This window comes from Nanorana parkeri, unplaced genomic scaffold (genome assembly GCF_000935625.1).
Source record: "Nanorana parkeri isolate BGI_ZX_2015 unplaced genomic scaffold, ASM93562v1 scaffold131, whole genome shotgun sequence".
NCBI lineage: Eukaryota > Metazoa > Chordata > Amphibia > Anura > Dicroglossidae > Nanorana > Nanorana parkeri.
The window spans coordinates 1,985,014-1,995,472 of record NW_017306399.1 but is presented as its reverse complement, the minus strand read 5'-3'; the positions used below and the strand labels follow the sequence as shown (position 1 = coordinate 1,995,472).

General features: G+C 46.4%; 1 protein-coding gene across 1 annotated transcript in view; it reads right to left on the bottom strand.

Annotated features, from left to right (window-relative positions):
• Nucleotides 1-914: 914 nt before the first annotated feature.
• Nucleotides 915-10,459, bottom strand: part of UBE2U (ubiquitin conjugating enzyme E2 U (putative)) — a 24,880-nt gene continuing 15,335 nt past the window's right edge. Inside the window, exons 6-9 of the mRNA XM_018553840.1 lie at nt 9,597-9,663; nt 4,182-4,270; nt 1,507-1,616; nt 915-1,130 (exon numbers count right to left, since the gene is read on the bottom strand). Coding sequence (XP_018409342.1) covers nt 972-1,130; nt 1,507-1,616; nt 4,182-4,270; nt 9,597-9,663 — 425 coding nt within the window. The 3' untranslated portion in view covers nt 915-971. The remainder of the gene's footprint in view (nt 1,131-1,506; nt 1,617-4,181; nt 4,271-9,596; nt 9,664-10,459) is intronic.

The following is a 10,459-nucleotide window of genomic DNA, read 5'->3' as shown; positions in this document are numbered from 1 at the left end:
GTGCAGCAGACTGATCACTGGGGGAGGGGAGACTGAGGAAATGCTTCCTCCTGATTGCAGCAGACTGATCACTGGGGGAGAGGTGACTGAGGAAATGCTTCCTCCTGCCTGCAGCAGACTGATCACTGGGGGAGAGGAGACTGAGGAAATGCTTCCTCCTGATTGCAGCAGACTGATCACTGGGGGGAGGAGAGACTGAGGAAATGCTCCCTCCTGACTGCAGTCTGATCACTGGGGGAGGGGAGACTGAGGAAATGCTTCCTCCTTCCTGCAGCAGACTGATCACTGGTGAGGATAGTAGACGGTCTTTTCGGCTGAAGGATCAGATCCTGGACATTGATGATTCTGTTTAATGAGAAGACTTTATTTCCTGCACATTACACGGCACAGAGCCCATAACATTGGTCACACCGGTCCCTGCACCACGGGAGCTGACAATCTAATGCCCCGGCCGCAGCTCTGCGAGCACTCGTACGCCCGGCACAGCCAATTAACCTATTAGAATGTTTTTGGCTTGTGGGAGGAAAGCGGAAGGACGAGGAAGGAAAACCCTCACACAAACACAAATGAGTTCCATTCAGACACGGGCGGCCCCTGGTGGGAACTGAACTCGTGATCCCAGCGCTGTAAAAAACAACAGAGCTAACCACGAAAACCACCACAGGGGCCCCCGGGTATAGGAGCCCTCAAGGAGCCGGTCACTGAGACTTCCTGAGAAGGTTACAACACGCCGCCGTTGTCATCCTGTGAACCCGAGTCCTTTGTTTAATGACACTGAGACGGGCAGCAACCCTGTATATGTACAAATTGCAGCGCTATGAGGGAGACTTCTAGGTCAGTTGACCTTTGTATAGGACTTTGGACCTTTATGTTTGATTTGCACTTCTTTTTACAGATGTATGTGTACAGTCGGGTCCGTTGGCTGGTTCTAGCCCCCCTCCCCCCTCCTCAGTCTTCTAGTGATTGAGAACTCAGTGTATTAGTCCAGGCCACCAGGTGGTCCACTTCCTCTTCCCGAGGTTCTCCGTCACGGCCGGACCCACAGAACCACGTTGCAGCATCTCCGTGGACATCAGATCTCTGGCTTGTACGTGGCTCGGAGTGTCCCAGGAAGTCGACGCCGCAGTTCTCTGAGGAGATGAGAAGGAAACATTGTGACTATTCACGAGCTGCCACGTGGACTTTGCCACCAGAAGCACGCTCCTCTATCTTACTGTGTGCATGCATTAGAGCGGTCAGGGAGCCGGGGCAGTCTGGGGTGCCTTGTGTCTTTCTCAGGGGTTCCCCCCAAATCTTCACACAGCATCATGACTTTCTATGGCCCACCAGCACCATGGATACAGATGGCGTTAGTCCAGGGAGGGTGGGGTCCATTCGGAAGGTCACCTCCATCCAGGTCTGCTCCACCTCCCACCTACTTTGATGAGAAGAGGGAACCCTACTTTGTATGTACTTGCATGGGGTCCCCCCCTTAAAATTAATTACCCCAACACATATAACACATACCCGACAACCTGCAGAACACACAGCTGTGAGGGTCTTCTTCACTCTCTGGCTGTATGGATGGGATTGCTCCTGTTCTCCTGCCAATGAGCCCTCGGATAATGATGTTGTATCTGGTGCAAAAAGAATATCAGCTGAGAAGTTTGGTAGTAGATCGGCACCTTTTGGGGCCATGAATTTAGAGGGAAAATCGAATGGCTTTTGTCAATTTTATTTTGGTTGTTTATAGATTTTTTAACTGTTGTGTTATGTATGTTTATAATAATAATCATATATATATGCTGTACACGGTTGTGTTGCCTCTTTAGCTAGTCCATAGTGCTCTGGGAATCCTTGTTCTTGTTTAAGAATTTGATTTGTAAAAAAAAGTGTGTGTGTATGTATAATACTAATAATAATAATAATAACAACATTCTTATACACATATCATTTTATAAATAAATATTGAATTCATAACCAAGGATTCACAGAGCACAATGGCTTAGTTAAAGAGACAACAACGGGAGAGCAGCTTGCTTCTCAGCTAACTTTGTATGACTGGTATCCAAGCAACGCATTTTGGGGGCTCTTAAATCTTCCTCTTATTCTGGGGGAGATTTTTGAGCCGTGTTGACTGCTTTAGGTTTTCTTGCTGTGAACTGACACCAAACGTAAAAGGTTTTGGACCCCTAAATCTTTGGACTGGCGCCCTCAATAGACTTTTTACATGTGGATCCTAAACTCTGGATCCCCTACTTCAGGAGTAACCAAACTTCAGCCCTCCAGCTGTGCTGAGACTACAAATTCCAACATGGAATCTGCCTGGAAGTCATGCCTGTAGCTGTCAAAGTCTTGCAATGCCTTATGGGACTTATATTTCCACAACAGCTGGAGGGCCGAAGGTTGGCTACCCCTTTAAGGGTACCCAATTATTGTTGAAAGTGACCTCACCTGAGCCACTGGGCCCCGTATGAATCTGTTCCACTTTCAACTACTGGTAAGTGGAATCCTGCGCCTCATTCACACACTTTCTGCACTTAGAGAGAGGAGGGGACATTCACCCCGCGGGATGAGGTATGCCGTCGGGTCCCCTCCTCTCTCCTGATACTGTTGGGCTCTCGGTCTGTGACCGAGTGCCCGATTTTTCATAGGGGGTGACACCAAAATGACTGTCAGAATGACCTCCAATGGTGGCACCCGGGCGTGGGCTGCACCCCCCGCACCCGCTTTGTGACACCACTGGCTGTAACCATTCCCTACTCTACCCAAAACTAAAATATCTTGGGTGGAGTTGCGCTTTAAGGGTTTGATCACATGAGCCCTGGATAAGCATTTACCACCCGTGTTATCAGGGCAGCATTTTGCCTGCTGGCTGACCGCTTTCCATTTATGGGTACCAGTGGAGCAACCCACTCAGTAGCTATCTGCGACCAGTACTCTATACCATCATATGAACCGACACACCTCTCCGCAGTGCCTACTGACTATCCGAATCTGGACGATTCCATTGTACCGTATTCATGTTGTAGGCCAATCATACTGCAAGAAGATTCTTTAAACAGCACCAAGCACCAATCTTGCATGTCTTTTGATTCCATGAAATGTACTCCAGTAGAATACAGATGTGTGTATATTCATCAGTCCTATGTCCTACTCACTGTTTATTTGCAATGCTGGTTTCATTGGTTTGCTTGTACTGGGTTCTGGATTTGGATCCTTTATGCCCTGCCAAAAAAAAAAAGGTGATTGTCAATAAGAGTACTGAGGCTGAAACTTGTACAACTTAGCCCTCATCCACACTAGAATCGGCCGGCACGTACAGCTCCGTGCTGCGTGCACGCCCGTATCGGGCAGCTCCCGGGAAGGACAGGTGCTGCGTGTGATTAGTACACAGCCCCCGTCCTTCTCTGTGGGACTACGCGGCCATACGCTGCCCTATGCTCACCCGCCCTGAACGTCCGTGCGGGTGAGCATACTCATATGCTGACAGGATGGATCCTGTCTGCGTCCAAGCCAGGAAACACGCACCTGCACTTGAGGTGAGCGTAGGGGGGCGTGCGGCCGTGTAGTCCCATAGGGAAGGACGGGGGGCTGCGTACTAATCACACGCAGCACCTGTCCTTCCCGGGAGCTGCCCGATACGGGCGTGCACGCAGCACGGAGCTGTACGCGCCGGCCGTTTCTAGTGTGAATGAGGGCTTAAAGGGGACAATTTATAAATCTCCCGCCCAGTGTATAGCTGGGTGGGTGCCATGCGCACAACACTGTCACCATTAGATGGAGCCGAGGAGCAAAAGGGTGAAGAGTTTGGAGAAGGGAGGAGAAGTGAACAATCCAGGCCAAAATAGCTGAGTTGGAAAAATTCTCCAATTCAGCTCACTTCCCAGCTCAGCTATGTTGTCCTAGATTGTTCCATTCACCTTCCTTCTCCAAACTCTTCACCCTTTTATGAATAACCCTGTAAGTTTCCTGATACATTGTTTCAAGCAGTATTGTTTTCTGGAACCACAGTGCCATCTGCTGGTCATACAAGGTACGGCCTGGGATGTGACGGCGAGCAATACTCTGATCCTTTTCCATGTATGCAGCACAAAGTCATTGACTGGGAAATTATAGTTATAAAGCGTTGTTAGTCAAATCAGATTTTGGGATATTTTATACAAGGCGCACAGTTTCTCCTTTGTCCCTGTCCATCTTACTTGCTGCTTTCAAGTCTTCAGTTTCTGATGATGTTGCGATTTCATTCCAAATTTTGTGATAATCTTCAAAAGAAATGGCTTTTATCTTCCTGCAAGAGCAAATCACAAATCACGATGAGCAGTCTGTATTACTAAACCAATCATGTAATAAAGTAATTCTTTGGTGGCTAAGGACTATCGGCTTGTTGACAGTGTCTTGTGAGCAGAGGGTTAAATCAAAATGTGAAATGATTACCAGGAAGGGTATCGCGGACTTCTCAGCCAGGGTTCCTCCAGAGATTGCTCGCGGTTCCTTCAGCAATGAGCAATTTCTGCCTTTCAGGTAACAACTGACACCAATGATCTGTATAGTTCTATGTAAGGAGGGCATTCTTCTCACTGACCTCAGTGACCAGTGAAAGGTGATCCTTCTCCCACTGACATCCCGTGTAAGGTGATCCTTCTCCCACTGACATCCCGTGTAAGGTGATCCTTCTCCCACTGACATCCCGTGGAAGGTGGTCCTTCTCCCACTGACCTCTAGTGTAAGGTGATCCTTCTCCCACTGACATCCCGTGTAAGGTGATCCTTCTCCCACTGAAATCCCATGTAAGGTGATCCTTCTCCCACTGACATCCCGTGTAAGGTGATCCTTCTCCCACTGACATCCCGTGTAAGGTGGTCCTTCTCCCACTGACCTCTAGTGTAAGGTGATCCTTCTCCCACTGACCTCCAGTGTAAGGTAGTCCTTCTCCCACTGACCTCCAGTGTAAGGTAGTCCTTCTCCCACTGACCTCCAGTGTAAGGTAGTCCTTCTCCCACTGACCTCCAGTGTAAGGTGGCCCTTCTCCCGCTGACCTCCAATGTAAGGTGGTCCTTCTCCCACTGACCTCCAATGTAAGGTGGTCCTTCTCCCACTGACCTCCAGTGTAAAGTGGCCCTTCTCCCACTGACCTCCAGTGAAAGTTGGCCCTACTTCCACCGAGCACAAATCTGAGGGAGACCTTCACCACTGACCAGTGCCAATAACCACCAGTGTAAGGGAGCACTTCACTGACCAATGTGAGGAAACAATTTTTGTTTTGTTGTTGTTGTTTAAGGCCCGTACAGATAACGTTCGGCCCGTACAGCTCCATGCTGCGTGAACGGACGTATCAGGCGGCTCCCGGGAAGGACAGGTGCTGCGTGTGATTTGTACGCAGCAGCCTGTTGGGAGTATGTGGCCGAGCTGCAGGTCCGTGCGGGTGTCCCTGCTCGGACGCAGGCAGGATCCATCCTGTCTGCGTACGAGTCAGGACACCAGCACCTGCACGGGCGTGCAGTTCGGGTGAGCGTACGGCCGCGTCCTCCCATAGAGAAGAACAGGCTGCTGCGTACAAATCACACACAGGACCTGTCCTTCCCGGGAGCCGCACGCCGCATGGATCTCTAGTCGGGTTAGTCGGGTGAATGAGGGCTTAGACTAGAATATCCAAGAGGTTTAAGAAGCCAGAAAGACACACCCCACATATTCCATCTATCAATCATATATCACATTTTGGTGGAATAAACCTTTAATTTTAAGCTGATGAACAATTAAAAAAAACATTTTTAACTGATTTTTGGTCATGGTGGACGCCGGTGGACTTAATCACTCACAAGCCTAAGGAACAAAGCGAAGGAACAATGGGAAGATCAGTGCAAGCTGTTGGTGGGGCTGCCATTAAAGTAAACCCATTTATGTGTCCTGCATGGGTACAGCGCAGCTTCACTTTACAGCATTATTAAACACTCAAACTTTTTTTTTTTTAATAATGAATCTGGATCAGATAAATATACATCGTCCAGAAAAGTATTTCTTTACATTTTTGCCCAACCACATACAGTCATCATGTTTCCAAACAGCTCCAACTCTCTCAGCTTGGCTTCCCTGAACTTCCTGTCCAGTACATGATCACAAGGGACATAGCAGTCTCCAGTAGTTGCCCATCTACTAGCTTGAAGAAGGGAGAAGAAAGAAGGAGGACAGGAGGAGCAGATGATTGCCTTGCTGTGCCTGTATGTTTGTAGATACACACACAGCTTAGTAGCACACACAAGGGTGGCTCCATAGGACCCTGCAAGGGAAATGATTCACCCTAAAACAGGATATCAGGACCAGTGCTCGGGGGACCAACTGATTCTTCAGGAAAATAAATCTTTTGAACATCAAAGAGAAGCATCCATTGTAAGTGATTTCCTCGCATTTGAAATAGCTTTAATAACACTTTAAAGGCATAGTCCACTATTAGGACCATGTTTCGTGTTACACCCATGTTTAGACTTTTGGGGCTATAAACACAAGGGTGCAGTAAAACAATCTCACCACCTGGGGGCAGTATTGCCCAGCCAGAATACTTCTGTTCTCTCCGTCTCTTTAGCTCAGTCATTGCAGACAGACTTTCTGTTTATTTGCTTGGTGAAAATGGGATTGCTTCGGGAAACAGGCAATAGCTTCTGAAACCGGAGAGTTCAAGGCTCTGTAAGAATGTGTTTTTTTTTGCAGTGGAAAGGTACTGAGGGAGTATTGGTTGGGAAGATACGTTTTTGACTAAACAATTTGCTGTAATGAATTGGTACGTCAATTAAAACACAATCTATAAATAATGAGGTGATGCTGGAATATTATTTTGTATTAGAAGTTACATTTTATGCTGCATTGACATCAAATAGAATACAGTGATTGGTGACTTAAAGGAAGTCTTAAACTATGACTAGATGACATTTATTTTGCTAAAGTGTATAAAAAATATCAATTTTTAAAAATAAAATACAATTTTCTTTTTTCCCCAGTGCTGGTGATCTCCTCTGGCTGCACATCATTAGTCTGGACCATCTTACTGATAGTACAATGATGGACCATGCCTGAGCTATAAGAGAGAAAAGAAAAATCTCCCAAATGGGACACACACAATATCTCCCAAATTTGTGGGAACAGTTTGGGGATGGCTCCTTCCTGTTCCAACATGACTGCACACCACTGGACAAAGCAAGGTTCATAAAGACATGGATGAGCAATACAACTCAATATTGAACCCTACAGACTAAGACTGGTATGTCATTAAAGTTCATGTGCGTGTAAAGGCCGGCGTCCCAATACTTATGGCAATGTAGTGTAGATGGCAAAAAATACCTTAGAGGAGTTTTAACCATTTACTACCCTATGAAAAAAAAGGTTTTGGCTTTACATACATTTTAACGACAACAGGAGGTGAGGGTAAGTGTACCATTCATGACATCTGTTCAGTTAACAAGAGGAGACTTCTCACTTTTTGGAGATTTCCTCTCATTTCATGTTGTGTCTCCGAAACAGGAACAGAAGGAAAATGTCCCCAATAAGACAAAAAAGGGCAAAACAAAACAAAACAGAACAATTTTACCATTCCCTAGTTCAGCCGTTCTTAAGAGAGTTTCCTGCAGATATTACTATGGGATCCTTGAGCTGTGACTGACTGACCTCCCATGTGATGGTGCCTCCAGGAGCCAGCACCGTGACACCAATGATCTTCTTAGCTGTTTGTAAGGTTGCATTCTTCTCACGGACCCCAAGTTAAATAAGCATTCTTTCAACTGACCAACAAGGTGAAGGGCATTCCTCCTCTCAGTGAACATTGATGTATAGAGGCACTTCTCTAACTAACCATGATGTAAGGGGTCACTTTGCTACTGACCACGAATAATAGGGGACACCTCACCCACTGACCACAATGTAAGGGGATCTTCAATGAACACTAACGCAGGGAGACATTTCTTTACTGACCATAAATATAAGGGCGTCTGTCTACATTTCTTTTCTGGACATTATTATTTTGTTTTTCGATTAAATTTTTTTAAAAACACTGCAAATTATTTTCTTATATTGAGCAGAAGGTGTTAAAATAATCCACCTTGGTTGTCAAATACTTTAGGCACACCACACCAAGTTTATTCTTATCTACAATTACTTACCTTGTAAAAGTTAGCAGGGGTACCCTGAGACCTAAAAATTATTTTACGTGTTCCTCTGGGGTAAATAGATTGAAAAGTCTGCCCTAGTCTATCCAGTGCCAGATTTGTCATCCACAAAGGCTATGAGGCAGCTCTTCCCCATATTGTCTCTCTCTTCCCTTTCTCTTCTGTTTGAACCTTGTGCCAAAGTCCAAAACTGTGATTCCATGTGAGGGAGAGCATCCCAGTGTGCTTTTTGGCTTCTAGTAGCTAGTAGGATATTTTTAATGCATTACTTACCAACACAAGAGGTACAGAGACTGATGGCCCTAGCTCTACTCTGCTAGACAAATACTATAAAGGCCAAAGGTTCGTAGACACTTGACCATCACACCTATCAGTGGCGTCACAAGGGGGGTGCAACCCGCACCCAGGTGACACTATTGGAGGGGTGACACCAAAATGACTGACAGTCAACCCTACTGAATACCACAGCAGATTGTCATCCGGTATCCGCTCTGGGTGACACCTGGCCTCGGGACGCCCTTGACACCTATATAAGCTTTTTGGACATTCCATTCCCAAACCATAGGCATTAATTTTGGGTTTCCCCATGCCCATCTTTGGGTCTATAGCAACCTCCACTCTTCTGGGAAGCCTTGATTATGAAGTGTGCCTGTGGGAATTTGTGCCCATTCAGCCAAAAGAGCATTTGTGGGGTCAGTTACTGGTGCAGGATGAGAAGATCTGACTCGAAACTGGTGTTCCAATTCATCCAAAAGGTATTCAGTAGGGTTGGGGTCAGGACTCTCAAGTTCCTCCACAACAAATCCATCAAACCATATTTTTATGGAGCTACCGCAAGGCAAGGCAATCGGACGCCTGAGGGCGCTGCAGGGTGAGGGCGGAAAAAACAGGGCATTTTGACAAGTACTTGTACTTGTCAAAATGCCCTGATGCTTGCGCTATGTTTTATTTTTTTTCACTTACCTTTGGTGCGGGAGAGCAGCGGCGAGTCAGCGCTGGTCCGGTGGGAGGAGCTCCAGGTGGGGTCCTAATTTAGCTGGCCAGCGACTGCCAGAGGATCCCGACACGCGCTGCACCTCTGGCAAAAATGCAACTTTGCCTGTCTAGGCAAAAATCCTAGCACCGGTCCTGGGGCACAGTCATGCTGGAACAGAAAAGGATCTTCCCCAAATGTCCTTGTAATGCTGTACCATTACATCACTCAATCACTATAATGGTCTCCACATACTTTTGAAAATATAGTAGGTTTGATGGTAGGGGCCCACAAACAATTGGTGCTAGTATTTGCCCACAAACAATTGGCGCTGTAAGTTGTTAGTTGGTGCCAGTATTTGGCATCAGTGGTAATTGCTTTGCCCCTGTGCAGGTGGCCGTGGTAAACCTTGAGGCCTGAGGAGCTTGGTAATAGACAATATCAGGGCTTCACAAATTGGATAAAACAGAATATATAAAAGTTATACAGACCTCTGTGCAGGTGTTATCTCCATGGGCGATGTCTTCCTAACCGGTGCGTAATCTTGAACTGAACCAGCTGCAAAAGTGAAACTGTGTATGAATTAACCTTCAGAGATACTTGATTTCCTGACCATTGCTGCTTCTGGCAATCCTCAGTCAGAGGAATAACAGGCTACCTTTGATACAGTAGTTGAGCTCATGATGTTCATGTTGTCTTGGTATGACAATCTTAAATGTCTGACATATGAAACGCACATTGGAGGGATTAAGTGAAAATATGACTTCATTCGCTACGGAGGGAATATAACGATGTTTCACCATTCACATGTAACACGCCGCATTATGGACATTGCATAAAGTTTAAAGCTGAACTCCAGGCAAACACAATTACATATATATATAGGACGGCAAGGCTGGGTCCTGGATGGGAGATATATATCACCACTGTTTGGGTTGTGGTCCCTTTAAGGGCCACCACAGGGTTAACCTTCCTGCCCAGGAAGGGGTTTAAAGGTCTACAACTCCCAGTGAGGAGTGTGGGAGTTGAGGAGGAAGTAATAAGCTGTGGCTAGTGAGAGAGACTGGCTGTATTGCTGTGCTGTGCTGTGCTGTGCTGTGCAGTGCTGTGCTGTGCAGTGCAGTGCAGTGCAGGAAGTGATTTCCCCAGGTTTGGGACATTTCTACAACAAGTCGGTGAGACACATTTATGTTTTGTTATCTGTGCCGAAGAATTGGACATTTTACTTTTGAGTTTGCTGAAGATAAAGCGTGTATTTGTGCAAGAGGAAAATAAAAACTTTTGGTTTTATTGAAAACCCCTTTGTGCAAGTGCTCTGTGAGCTCCCCAACATCACAACATATATATATATATA